Below are 14,038 nucleotides of genomic sequence, written 5' to 3'. Positions count from 1 at the left end.
ACCCCCCCCGAGGTGTGGGGGTGGGGGTGGGTGTCCTGCCCCCAACAAGGTGTGTGTGGGTGGGTGTCCTCCCCCCTGAGCTGTGTGGGTGTCCTCCCCAGAGCGGCTCCTTCTGCCTTTCAGCCTGAATTTCAAGGACCCCGAGGCGGTGCGAGCTCTGACGTGCACCCTCCTGAAGGAGGATTTTGGGCTTACGATTGACATTCCCGTGGAGAGGCTTATTCCAACCGTTCCCTTGAGGCTGAACTACATCCACTGGGTGGAGGATCTCATCGGCCACCAGGGTGCTGACCAGCAAGTCCTTCGGCGGGGCATTGACATAGGTACTCGGAAAGGCAAAATACTCGGGTCGTTGGTTGCTGTCAGTGAAGCTAGCTACTAAAATTGGTTATGCATCCCTAGGCAAACGTGAAGTTTGAGAGACAAATCTAAACTGTTCTCACCATGGTGTATCTGGCTCCATCTGACTCTGCGATACTTCATTTGGCTCCTTTGGTGGGTAGGGTTTCTCTGCAGGAACATAAGAGTGGCCACAGCCGGCAATTATTTGGCTTTTTGTGGCCTGGAACTCAAACTTGAGTCTGGCTTTGTGTGGTGTACAAAAATGGTGCTAGAAGTAATACATACAAAAATGCAATTCTGAAGGTTTTTAAAGTTTTTTAATGAGCATTTCTTCTAAGTCTTAGTAATGAATTACATTATATTAGCAGTCTGTTAAGTTTGCTTTTGGATGTCTGAATGAGAGAGTTTGTGAGTTGCATTGCAATATTTTTGGTGTTCCTTTTAATAATATTTTTCTGTGGTTTCAGGTGTATTTGACAGATGCATGATCTGCCTTTTAAAAACTTTTTTTTTTTTTTAATCCAGCTCTTTTCCTGAGCTACATTGTGAAAAAGGCTTAATTAGAAACCAAGGCAAATACTCACAAAGCTCTCTTTTGATTGTAGATGGTCAAAGATTTCCTGCATATTGTTGAAAGCAAAATGTTTTTTTAAACTGGACTAAGCATCCACAGATGGATGATACTGTCCAATGAGTGAGTCTAGGACCATTGCAGCTTGTTCAGTTTCAATATCTGGATTACTGGATAATATCTGGACAATATCTGGATTAAGCAGTAGATTAATCCAAACAGTTATTCAGTAGAGATGTGAATTTATAAGTTGTATTCTGGTGCACATCATTTAGTTTTCATTAGAAATTTAAAAAGCAATCTCTGTAGTAGCAAGGAGCTATATTCTGCATATTAATTATAAAATTGGTATTTCAATTCCAAATTGCTGATGATTCTGTATTAATTATTTTAAAGGCACCTGTGATGGTACATATTAATTTACTTAACCTCTTTAATTTTTTTTCAATAGGATTTTCCTTTTAAGATTTCACAGGCTTGGTTTTGAAGATGGTTTTGTGTTGAAGTAAACTCATAATGAAATTGAGGGAAGCTGGAATTCCCATTCTAACTTGTGTTTTAATGCAGGCATTAAAACTTTAAAATTAGTGACTTCCTCAAAGCTTGAGTTCAGTAATCTAGGTAACAATCCTGGTTTTTACATTACTGTTTTCTTGGTGTTCGCTAGCCTGACCTTTTTTTAATGGAATTTTTTTATCTCCTAAAATTTATGGACTTGTATATTTAGCTGGATTTGTTATGGATGCAAGGTTTATATCACCATGTGGTATGTGCACAGCTGCTTTCCTTTCATAACTTCTAAACTTTTTAGCCAGCATCTACATGTTTGATATTAGGCTGCAGTTTTCTATGGACTAGCAGGTGGCTAGGAGGAAAAGGCAGATCCATTAAGTCCTCCAAATAATGCAGAAACTTCAGTTAGAGTGTGTAGTGAACTTTGATGTTCCAGCTCTGGAAAAGCAGGAAGTCATCCAAGAGGGATGTTACAGGAGTGCTGGAAATACTGATATGCTTTTGCATATGGACAGACACTGTTATTTATGTTTCACTAAGTCAGTATAGCAGTAGATTCTTTATACAGCTCTAAGCTGACATTTTTTGGTGGTGAGGTATCTTTCTCTTTTATCCATTCCCTTTAATCCAAGACTTTACTTGTCATTGGCAATTCAGTCACCTACATAGGCCATCATTATAAGAAGGATTTATTTTGTGATAGCATATATTTCTCTTTGCTATCAAGTTTTTATTTATCTTTTGGGATATCTTAATTGGCATCTCCGTTTCTTTGATTGTTTTGGACATTAGGGAGAGACAGTCTGATGGAACATTTTTTTTGGTGGTGGTGGTTATATGCATCAAAGTAAATGATTAGTGGCAGATAATTTAAAATTAAGAAGAAAAAATATATTTGTGATAAGTTGTTGTTTTTGTTGTAAACCCAGAATATATTTGGCTTTCACTGTATAAATTAATCACTGTCCTATAGAAAAATAATTAGCTGAAAAAGAGGTTGATAATTTACTAGAAAATTTATTCCAGGTTATTGAAGTCTCTATTTTATTGAAAGTGCATCTTTCACAATACTGTATTTCAAATTAAGAAAATAATTTCACTAGGAAACTGAGTAGTAGATGAGCAGTAATCAGTGTTTTCTTGACTTATTTTTGTTGTAAAAGGCACATAGTTAGCACTGCACTGTGTGTAACACCAGAGACTTGATTTCCCTTTCTCATGGCTCTTCACTTCTGCAGGGACTGGGGCATCTTGCATATACCCATTACTAGGAGCAACTTTGAATGGCTGGTATTTTCTTGCAACAGAAGTGGATGACATGTGCTTCAATTATGCCAAGAAGAACGTGGAGCAGAATAACTTGTCTGATCTTATAAAAGGTATGATGTAATAAGGTACTTAGTAGCATACAACTGTTGTGATGCATTTTTTGTCATGTTCAGGGGTGTATCAGATTCTGTGTTCCTGACAAATACATGCTCAGTTGTTTTCACTGAAGTCACATGAAGGTTGGTGTATGCTTCAGCCAGAAAGTCACAGCTTTTGTAGAGTGGGATGTGTGGATAGGGAACTACTCATCCTTACATAAATCTGAAGGTTAAGCTTCACCCTGGAGTGTTTTTCACTCTCTGTATTCTTTGTCTGGTGCTGAATTGCTTCATAAGAGTTCATGTTGTTTTTTCTAGGAGATATGGAGTGCTCCCCTCAGATAAATCTGCATCACATTGCCACACATAGGTATCAGAGAGAGTCCTTTGTCCTTATTTCTGAATGAGGTCATACCAACACCTGTGGTAGTAGTAGAAGTATGACAGATTTAGCCTGTGAAGAAGCTTGGTAAATTTTCTGTAGGAACTCAGTATATTAAAAAGCAGGTCCATTATTCAGCTCTGAAAGAAAAACCTTTAGTTCTGCTGGAATTTAGAAGTATCCCTTTTACCAAAATGATATTGTCTTGGTCCATCTTCTACATCAGTCTTGAAGATCCAAGACTTAATTTGGAGAACTGTGGTTTTCTGTTACTGCTGCTATCATAGGATTTTTGGTGGTGTAGTGGTGTTTCACTATACTGTAAAAACCTCTGGCAAATGAAAATGCCTCCTGTGCAGCTGTCATGCCACAGGTACTGAGTTAAAGTAAATGGTGGTGGGCAGGGCCGCAGGTAGTAGTGCTGGTGGTGGTACCTGCAGCCAGGTGCTGCCTGGGAATGATCCACCCTGCCACTTTTTAACTCCTGGGCCTCTGAGCTGTTTAGCTAGAGTTGAGTCTACTACTGTAGCTGGTAACTTGTTTAGCAAGTCATTTTGAAGTCAGATTAGACTGATCAGAGTCTTCTTGTTTGATTGTTTTTGAAAAAAAAAAAAGTAATTATTTTTGTCATGTTGTAAGAGTCTTGAAATTTTTGCCATGTAGCTTGATTTGAAGGTCATGTTGGAATAGAGCCTTTATTCTTTTAACTTCAATGAAAAAACTGATGAAGTAATAGTAAAACCAGCAGTAATGTGGCGATGATTTATTAATTGCATCATTACTTTTTTTTCCCCAGAAGAAACTGTTTTTTGGCTGAAAGCTAAATACTGCTTGCAGTTAATTTCTTCCAAAGGGAATCTCTCCTATATGTGCAAAGTAGAAACTGATAGACCTGGGGATTGATTGTAAATCTGTCTAAAAAAAAATTACATGGTGTTCTGAGTTGTGCATCTGTTTACTGGAATGGGATGTTGGCCAGAATTTGTCCGCAGGTATTTTAAAAAGAAGTAAAAATAACAAAACCTATACCCTGTAGGTAATGGTAGGTTAAGAGATTGTCAATCACTTCAGAGTCTGAAAGTTTTCAAACGACTGGCAAGGTAATTTAGAATTGTTCTGTGACATGGTTATTGCAGTGCTTTCTTCCCCTTTAATTGCTTTCTTATTTACAAATAAAATCACATAATGCCAATTAAAGCAACATCAATTAAGCTAGCTATGTAGGTGAAATGTGGTATTCTTTTATGTCATCTTCTAAGTAACTTTACAGGAATTTTAGGAAGTATGTGCAGTAGACCATGTGTTACTGTTGGGATTAACACAGTATCTTTGCAGCGTTGTGCTCATCTTAGCCCCGTTTCTGCTTTCTCTACTAAAAAATTGTGTGTTGTTTCTGCTCCTTCTCCCTCATAAAATTGTGAAGGATATTGTTAACAAGGAAGGCAGTAAAATACTCTGTGAGCTGCATAGTTTGAAGCATTTGTGTAAGTCTCCTCTGTGTGCAACAGCAACAGCTGTGTGTTACACCTCGTTGCTAAAAGTGTGGACTGCACGAAGAGCTTCTGGAGTAATTTACCAACTTCGTGGAAAACTGTAACCTGAAAATATCAGTCCAACTGATGTAATGCCTGGCTGAAAAACTTTAGGCTTTGATTGTGATGTGTAATTGTGATTAACATTTTGCAATTAGTCGTTACTGACTACATCTTATAAGGGAAGCAGGGGAACAGATACCTACAGAGATAAAAAAGTGTCACAAATTTGAAGTGTGAACAACTTTAAGGGAAATGTTAAGTGTTTAATTTAGGTAAGCCTGTAGAACAGGGAACAATTTGTTAATATGTTTTGAAATGAACTATCTTTCTATTCCCATAGGATTTAAATTTTGTTTATCCCTTGACTATAAATTTCTGAACTCAGAAATACTTACTGGTGACTTACAGAACTATAGCAAATGTTAGTGGGTTCTAGGAATTATCCTTGCTATATACAACCTGAACTTAGGTAATTGCCTGCTACCCTAACAATTTTGTGTTCTGAGGATGGTGATCAACTGTAGTAGTAAATGGTAGGAAGAGGCATGCCTTTTGCCTCTTTCTAGTTATCTTTTTTTCTATGTGCATTATCCATGAAGTGCAGGACTGGTAAAATCTGCAAGAAGAATTCTAGAATTCCATATTTTAAAAAAAATTGTTTAGACTGGAATTTATTTTATATCTGAGGAGATTGTGGGGTGGTTAACTGACACTTGTGCTAGTTTTTGGAAGGGCTTAAAGGGAATGTGTAGTTGCATCAGAGAACTCTGTAACTTCAAGGAGTTTCTATTGTTTTAAAAAGTCTCATGTAATTTTACTATTGTGTTGAAGTATACAAACTGTATGCTAATCCTTAATCCTATTCTTTATTTGCATGCTGATATTTGTGTTTTGTTTTTGGGTTTTTTTTGAAAGTATTGTTTAGAAAGTACAGTTTTTATACAATGTATTTTTTCAAGAAACACTGAAATGTAAATGGCATGCTAGATAAAATATGAAGTTCCTTACTGACCAAATTCCTGTTTTCTATTAGTGGTTAAGGTACCACAGAAGACTCTTCTAATGGATGCACTGAAGGAGGAATCTGAGATAGTTTATGATTTTTGCATGTGTAACCCCCCCTTTTTTGCCAACCAGTTGGAAGCAAAGGTAAGTTAAAAAACTAAATAGTGTTCCATGTACTTCAGTGTTCAGTGAGTGGGGGGGTAGCAGCAATTGGAAAATTGCAAATAATTATGAAATAGCATTTCAGTCTTCTCCATCCCTGCTCTCCACCCCAAAAGAGTTTTGAAAAACTTAACTATTACTATTCCTAAAGTGAAGGATGACCTGTAGAATTTTTTCACAAGTTCTTACTGTCTTAGAGCTAGTAAATCTGAAATTAAATGTTCACTGTATAACAGTGGTACAGAGGAATTAGTTGCTGGCATCATGCCTGTCTGTATTTTTAATTTCCTTAGTAATTCAGGCAGTATCATACAGCTCAGAACAGTTCTTGCAACACCCACTGAATATAGTCAGAAACTTTACTCTGTAATGTAGGGCAGTAGAAGAATGATTTAAGTGTTGAAATTAATCACTGTAGGTTTTATTTGTGTAGATGTATGTAACCAGCATGTCTTACATGTCTTTGAACCACGTATTTCATATTAGCAGGATACTGATGTGTGACAAGTAATTTACCTAAGTTTGAGATTGTTGGGAATTAACTCTACATAGTTATACTTATTTTGAATGTATCTTTGTCTATTATCCATGGTTCTGATGGGGGGAAGATACCTAGAAGTGGTGACACTTGCTGCCCACTAAAGATTGAGGCAGGAAGTGGTGTACAAAGCATCTTAATATTTCATTAGGAGTTCATCTCAAATCTTTTTTTTATCCAGGGAGTAAATTCTCGAAATCCACGGCGTCCCCCTCCCAGTTCTGTAAATACAGGAGGAATTACAGAAATCATGGCTGAGGGGGGAGAACTAGAATTTGTCAAAAGAATAATTCATGATAGTCTACAACTTAAAAAAAGGTTACGGTAAGTTTAAAAAAACGCCTACCTTTTAGCCTCTTCTGTGGTGGAAGTTACATGAAAATGGTATTTTAAGTAAGGAATGTAGCTGTGGCCCAGTGGTATTAGTTTGGTTTGTTTAGTGTTATGTACACATCAGTAATTAGTCTAAGTTTATGTAAAATTAATTGAGTACTTATTGTTGGAGGTATTTAAAGGCAGAAGGCAAAAAGAGCCTGTACCAGTGACACTTGCAGCTTACTGCTAAATTAGCACACATAACTTTAGCTCTAAAGACAGTCAGTGTTGATTCTTAAGGCCACCTGGGATGGGAGGATTTATGACATCACCTAGTTAACTGTTTTATGTAATTTCTTTCCTTTCCTGGCTAAATTTTGGTGACTTGCAGCTTTGTGTACTAATGGGCACTCTTGTACTGAATGCTGTCTTGGGTGAACATAGGCTGCAACAAAAAAACATAGTGAGACTTCCTTTTGAACCAGATGAACAGGTGGCACATCTTCAGTTTTTTGACAGCCAGACCCTTCCTCCCCCTATGCTGTACACTAGTCCTGTAGCTTTTCTGGGAGATTACTTCAGTTTGTTGTGTTTTTTTAATATCCTTCTAAAATACAGCTGCCAAAATTTTGTGCTACCACAGCTTCATCAGTGCCCTAGGCAAAGGAAATACAGCCTACTGTTTATGTGTTCAAGAAGTGTTTTGTTTTGTTTGCACCCTTCTAGGCAGAGCCTTGCATTTTAATCTCCTCTTCATCTATGTGATTTTTTTCTTCAAAATGTTTTGTAATGGGCCTGAAAAGAATGCATATATATTCAGGTTTTGGTAAAGCAAGACCAAGCAACACTGCATTTGACTCTCTTAGAAGTGCTTCTGTCTTGTAGTGCTTTGAAGAAGAAAGAAGTTGAGGTTTGCAGAGGTGCAATTTTGCAAACCTTGAAATGGGTTTTAATGTTTAAATGTTTTTAATGTTCTTCCTTTCTCTGTCATCCCTCAAATCATGAAATATGAAAAGGTGATAGATAGTATGGCAGAGTGATCAAAGCAAGGCTTTTAGTTCAGAAGTGGTTACAAGCAAGAAGAATTACACTTTCAAGAATTTTTAGCAGTCTTGTTTGTGCCAGCAAGGACACTGAAACAATAATTGGTATTTCTGTCAGAGGTTGTAGGTAGAATGTTACTGTGGGCTACTTGATGTGGACAGACTGTTAGATTTGTATGTTCTTATACGTCTGAAATAAACACGGGGATTTTTCAAAACTGAATATAAGTATATATATAAGCTTATAGATATGTTAGTGATACAATGGATGAAGGGAGGCAGGGCAGAGAGGAAGTGTTGGTGTGTGTATATGTATGTGTGTACATATATATTTATAATGTTGTTCCACTTACAGCTGCATGTTTTTATCCTTTGGAGGTGTTTTTTGATAGGTAATGATTTTATTACACCCATGTAAGTTCCACAGTAGCATGTGGTATGCTGTATAAAATACCGTAATCTGGAAAGTGGATGTATACAGTTGATGATTTAATTGGTTCTGTAAGGTGGGGCAGAGGATGCATCTGTGAGGACTTACAGAAATGCAGTAGCAACATTGTTTCTGGTTGCACTTGGGAAGTTTGGTTTGAAGAAGTTGGTGTTAGATGACCTTGAAAGGAGTGGCTGATGTAGTAGTTTCTGATCCAAACAGTTTTTTCTGGTAGTTGGTATTTTCAGTTGATTTGTATTTGTAAAACACTTTGTTAATGTGTTGTTTGCAGATGGTACAGTTGCATGTTGGGGAAGAAATGCAGTTTAGCACCATTGAAAGAAGAACTACGGATCCAGGGGGTGAGTTTGTCTATAGATCATTTGTATCCTGCATATGTTCTGTACAATATATACCATCTTCTGATGGATGTAGGTAATTATGATTGAGTTATTTTATTGAGTTTTTGTTGACGAAAAGAAATTGCAATTCCTTGTTAAGGAAGCACTGAAAGCAATTGAGATTGAATTACTGTAGATTCAAAGCTGATAGTTAAGTAGCACATGTAATCTCCAGATTTTTGTCTTTATCATGTGTAGAAATGTCTTTATAAACAAACATACAGGCTTTCTACTTTGAATAGCCTAAGCAGGGCTGTTGTTAAAAAATAAATAATAAAAAAATAAATAAAAAATTAACTCTCTTTCCTAACATGAAGTCTAGCAATTTAGTTCGTAAAAGACATTGTAACATTATTTAAATAGCATCACAGTTTTGTTTGTATTCAATTCTGGCAGCAAGTAAAATCAAACCTTGTGTTACTTTACTCATGCAAGAAGGCTGTGCAGAGGACTGATCTGCTCTTGTAATATGGTGGGGAGTAGGAGGAAGGTGAATGCATGGTGAAGTCAATTCCCAGAATGATGAACTGCAGGCCATAGGGAATCCATAAACTCATTGCCAAAAGCAGGTACTGAGCTAGGCATAAAATTTCAGGTATCTTACTTTCTTCCCTATCCTCGAACTGTTGCACATTAGTCTTAGTAAAGTGAGAGAAATCCTTGTGAACCTTGCATAGAAAAGCTGAGGTTTCCTTTTGTATTTTTCTTGAAATTAGCAATTTCCTTTTTGTTCAGGTTTGTAATCTTGGTTGTATCAGAGCTAAGAATATGTTAATTGTAACCAAACACCTGCTGTGGTTCAGGTTAGGATGCAGCATAAATTTTCCAGAAAGTCCACTTATTGTTCAGACTGTCTTGATACTGCTGTATTTATTAGAAATGTTGATAGCATTAGGAATCAAAAGTTCTAGGATAGAGGCACCTTTTCCTCTCTCTTGTTGAAGGCATTTTTCAAAAGTAGCAGATTTTTTTGTGGTGTGTGTTTTTTTGTTTTGTTGTTTTGGTTTTTTTTCTTCACTACTCTGTGTAGACCTGGGGCTTATGCTCTGGTGTTGATGGTAATTCAGAGTGAGGTTGATATTTATCTTTGCTAGTATTTGGCACATTTTCCATACCACAGATAAAAGCCTTACAACTTCCATATGTGGAAAGACTAGACAACACTTAACATCTGAGTTTTAGATTTAAAGGCAGCATAAGTTCAGGCTTAATTTGAGGGGGACAAAGATAAGTGTTTCTGGGCATGTTTCCACCATCTGCAGACAGGCCTCCCAGTCCTTCACCTTTGCTACAGCAGTGGGGCTCAGTATTCAAATGTGGAACGGGAGCAGGTTCTGAACAAGAAGAAAGGATGTGCTTTTTGTAACATGAGAAGGCGGGTGTTTTGCAGAATTAGAATGCTGAACAAAAAAAGAAAGTGCTGTGTGTTGCTGAACTTGGAGCTCTGAAAGGGCACAGAAATGGCAGGGCAGAAATGAGAAGTCCTGGGTATGGGTACCAGGCTTGGCACAAGCTTGTCAGCTTCAGATGTCACTAATATCCATGAGCTATATCAGAAAAGATCTCAATTTCCAAGAAAACTATTCTAACTGTAACTTTTTTCAAATGTGAAAATGAATGCAGTAAAACAATGTTGTTTATTAATATGAAATGTAGTTTTGTGTTGCTTCTTTGCACAGGTTCCTAAAGTTACTCATACTGAATTCTGTCAAGGACGCACCATGAGATGGGCACTGGCATGGAGCTTCTATGATGATGTACAAGTACCTGTAAGTAGCTTAATTATGATTTGCTTGTGATTGTGTCTCTTTTTTTGAGGAAGGGCCTAATGAGCTGTAACTGCTTTGAAGCAAACTGTTCTCTTTCAGACTCTGTATGGTTAGTGGGATTTCTTACTTGGCTTCCAGCATGTTTGAAGTTGTTCCATGTGGTTTGTGAATGACTTATGTTTAGGGAGGAAAAAAGAACCCTGTATAAGAACTCCCTTTGAGTTTCAGTGGAAGTAACATACTTGTAATATACTTCAAATAGCAATTTATTAGTATTAAAAGTTTGGGGCTAGATTTGAACTTCAGGCAATTATCATATTGATTCTGTTACTAAGTAGAAGATGTCTAGCTCAAATTTGCCTACATGAATATAAGTGGAGCTTGTTCACCTTGAATAATGTGAGCCAGTTGCTTTTTTGGATCCAAATGTACATATACTTGTAGATAGGTATAGACAATAACCAACCTTATACAAAGTGCAAGTAAACCTTCAGTGAACTTGGATCAAAGTGTGGTTATTGGTTCTTGACCTCTATTCCCAAGAGCAGTTGCACTTTCTTAGCTCACAGAGAACTAATAGTTTAAAGGAACCAATGAAGCTTTTTGCCAGATGCCTGAAGATAAACTCCCTGTGTCCATCATAGCATAAAGTGCACAACCCTGTTAGCTGCTTTTAATCTAAAACTCTTTAGAGTTAAGTGAAACGGGCCATGTCAATGCTAATGGCTTATACTTTTGATCCCCATGTCTTCTGAGTACAGAAGTCATACCACTAATACTGCATAGACTTGCAGTTTTTTTTTCTTTCTTCTTCTAGTCACCTCCCTCTAAAAGAAGAAAATTAGAAAAACCACGAAAACCAATTACATTTATGGTCTTGGATTCTACAGTTAAAGAATTAGCTGTCAAAGCTGCAGATATGGGCTGGGATGCTGTAGAAGCTATTGCTGTGGTTAGAGCCTGGGTAGAGAAGATTCTCACTGATCGGAAGGTACAGTATTAAGTGTTACATGTTAAAACAACATCCTACTTGAAAGCGTAACTGTGAAGGGATAGTACAAAGTTCTGCTGTTTTCTGCAACAGGTTCAGCATAAACGTGTTCCCTGTGGAAAAGACGAAGTTAGCCTGTTTGTGACTGCCATTGAAAACTCCTGGATTCATTTGAGGAGAAAGAAGCGAGAAAGAGTAAGGCAGTTGAGAGAACTTCCTCGAGCTTCTGAAGATGTTCTGCAAGCAATGGAAGAGGTAAAAAACAGCCAGGAGAGTGTGAGCAACAATTCAGACTGTGATAACCTCAAGACTGAAGACTCCAAAATGGAGTTTATGGCACCTGATGGGGATGTCCGCTTGACCACAGGTGACGAGCTAATGGAAGAATCTGCTACCAAAGAAGAACACAGGGAGCAAGTGAAAGAGGAGGAGACAGAGGCAAATCAGGGAGAAACATCACTTGGCAATGGTTCTGGTAATGCAGAGGAGGAACCTTGCCCTTCAGGGGAAGCTAGCGATTTGACAGATGAAAAAGAACAGGGTCCCAAGGAAACTAGTAGATGTTTTCTCTTTAAGTGTTTAATGAATGTGAAGAAAGAAGGAAGCGATGTATTAGTAGAAATGCATTGGGTTGAAGGACAGAACAGAGACTTGATGAACCAGCTCTGCACGTACTTACGGAACCAAATTCTTCGGCTGGTTGGTAGTTAGCCCTTTTTCCTACTTTGGTAAAGTTAAGTCAATCCTCAGAGTTTGTAAACTATTTTTAGTGGATTAATATTCTCAGTTAGCAAAACCTGAGTTATTTTGCCTTAAAGAAACCCCACAACAGTAAAATGGAGATGAGAGTCCCTGTTAATATTTTAAATAGCTTTTTCAAAGCTGCAAGGAGTACATGAGGTGTATTTCATTAGACATAAAGTGATGGGGAAATAATAGATTTTGTGCTGCACTTGTAAAGCTACATGTTAAAGTGAGACGTTATGCTATGTCTGTTTTAAATATCAACAGTACTTATTCTGGTCTTTTTTTTCTGGTGTGATAAGATTATATATTGTTACTAAGTAGAAATCTTCACTGAAATATTTTATTAAATATTTTTTTTCGATACTAATGCAGGAAATAGTTATGTGGGAATTGTTTTCTGCAGCTAGAGTCTTCAACTAAGGCCTACTAAGTATGCCTCTCTTCCCTTTAATGCATTTAACCTTTGGTCTATGGAGTAGCAAGATGGAAACATCCTCTACATATGAATTCATTAAAATAATTGCTTTGGAAAAAACAAAAATGTGTGTTGTACTTTTCTGGTCCTTGGCTTTGGAACACAGAGGAGCCTACTATTAGCGTCTGGTTTAGTAAACTTTAACATTAAAATAAGCTTTTTGAGCTCCATGGTTTAAAGAGGATTTAACTGCTTCATTTGGCCACTCCTTACATCAATTCAAATATAGTTGTCTGAAATGACAGCAGCATTCTGCTCCCATTTAATCTTAAGAGATTGCTTTAATGACAGGAATGAGACCATGTGCTCATCTTGATAGGCCAGAGATTCCTTATGCAGGTACATGGGTGTTAGATTGTTGTAAAGGAAGACAACTGGAAAGAAGGCTGTTGCTTCCACACCTGACTCCCTAGTCCTTTTTAGCACCAGCTGTTCTCCCAGTGTTTCTGTGCCAATGTCCCGTGAGAAGAGAGGCTGAGAAACATGGAGTCTTGGGTACCTCAGAGAGTGTGTGTATATGTTTGAGATTTCCAGTGCTGGCACTGCTCTGCATGAAGCCAGCCTCCCAAGCCATGATCTCTTTCTCTGCAGAGATCTACAGGACATAGAGGTTTATTTCTGGGAGAGTGGAGTGTGTGTGTGCATGTGTTACCCAAAATAAAGGATGCACTCCTGATGGACAGAAGGAAATGCTGTGTACGTTCATGCTACTGGGACCACTTTGAATGTTCACCCTTAGTTGTCAATATTTCTAGAAGTATTAATACGCTTTCTTAAGTTGAAATTAAACTTAGAAAAGCCTCAATTTTCTCCCTCTGCTGTTAACGATTGTGTGTCATACCTAGCACTTCTGTAGCTGGTGGACAGAGTCGCATTTCTTGAGTACTGCAGATTTTTAACAGAACTGCTTCTGATCGTCATGTCACCGGGGGCAGATAAACCGAGCCCTACTACTCCGTTAGAATCCGAAGAGGTTATTTTGGCCGGCTGAGCCATTCAAAACAGCAAGGTGGCTTCTCCTTTCCTTCTGCAAGGACGGGAGGAAGCTTCGCAGGGTGATCCCGGGGTGCTTGTGGCACACTCCCTGCGCTGGGGCAAGCTGCGTGGCCTTGCTGCACTAATCACCCCTGCACAAAGAACACCAGCAGCCGGTGATTGGGGTGACACACACACACAACACAGGTGGGCAGCGCGACCGGGCGCCTCGGGTCGTGCGTTACCCGCGGGGCTGCGGACCCCCCGGGAGCCCGGGGAGGCGGCCTTACCGTGGCTCCCAGCCCTGCCTCCCTGCTGCCTTCCCTCCCTCTCTGCTCCCTCTCTCCCTCTCTCCCTGCTCCCTCTCTCCCTCCCTGCTCCCTCTCTCCCTCCCTGCTCCCTCTCTCCCTCCCTGCTCCCTCTCTCCCTCCCTGCTCCCTCTCTCCCTCCCTCCCTCTCTCCCTGCTCCCTCCCTCT

General features: G+C 38.6%; 1 protein-coding gene across 1 annotated transcript in view; it reads left to right on the top strand.

The window, feature by feature from the left end:
* Window positions 1-12,075, top strand: part of METTL16 (methyltransferase like 16) — a 14,704-nt gene extending 2,629 nt beyond the window's left edge. Inside the window, exons 2-9 of the mRNA XM_009996494.1 lie at window positions 124-323; window positions 2,665-2,805; window positions 5,744-5,859; window positions 6,597-6,739; window positions 8,496-8,565; window positions 10,284-10,373; window positions 11,191-11,364; window positions 11,458-12,075. Of these exons, the coding sequence (XP_009994796.1) occupies window positions 124-323; window positions 2,665-2,805; window positions 5,744-5,859; window positions 6,597-6,739; window positions 8,496-8,565; window positions 10,284-10,373; window positions 11,191-11,364; window positions 11,458-12,075 (1,552 nt within the window). The remainder of the gene's footprint in view (window positions 1-123; window positions 324-2,664; window positions 2,806-5,743; window positions 5,860-6,596; window positions 6,740-8,495; window positions 8,566-10,283; window positions 10,374-11,190; window positions 11,365-11,457) is intronic.
* Window positions 12,076-14,038: the final 1,963 nt, after the last annotated feature.

This window comes from Chaetura pelagica, unplaced genomic scaffold (genome assembly GCF_000747805.2).
Source record: "Chaetura pelagica isolate M959 unplaced genomic scaffold, ChaPel_1.0 scaffold490, whole genome shotgun sequence".
Classification (NCBI taxonomy): domain Eukaryota; kingdom Metazoa; phylum Chordata; class Aves; order Apodiformes; family Apodidae; genus Chaetura; species Chaetura pelagica.
This window is presented reverse-complemented; position numbering and strand designations above follow the sequence as displayed.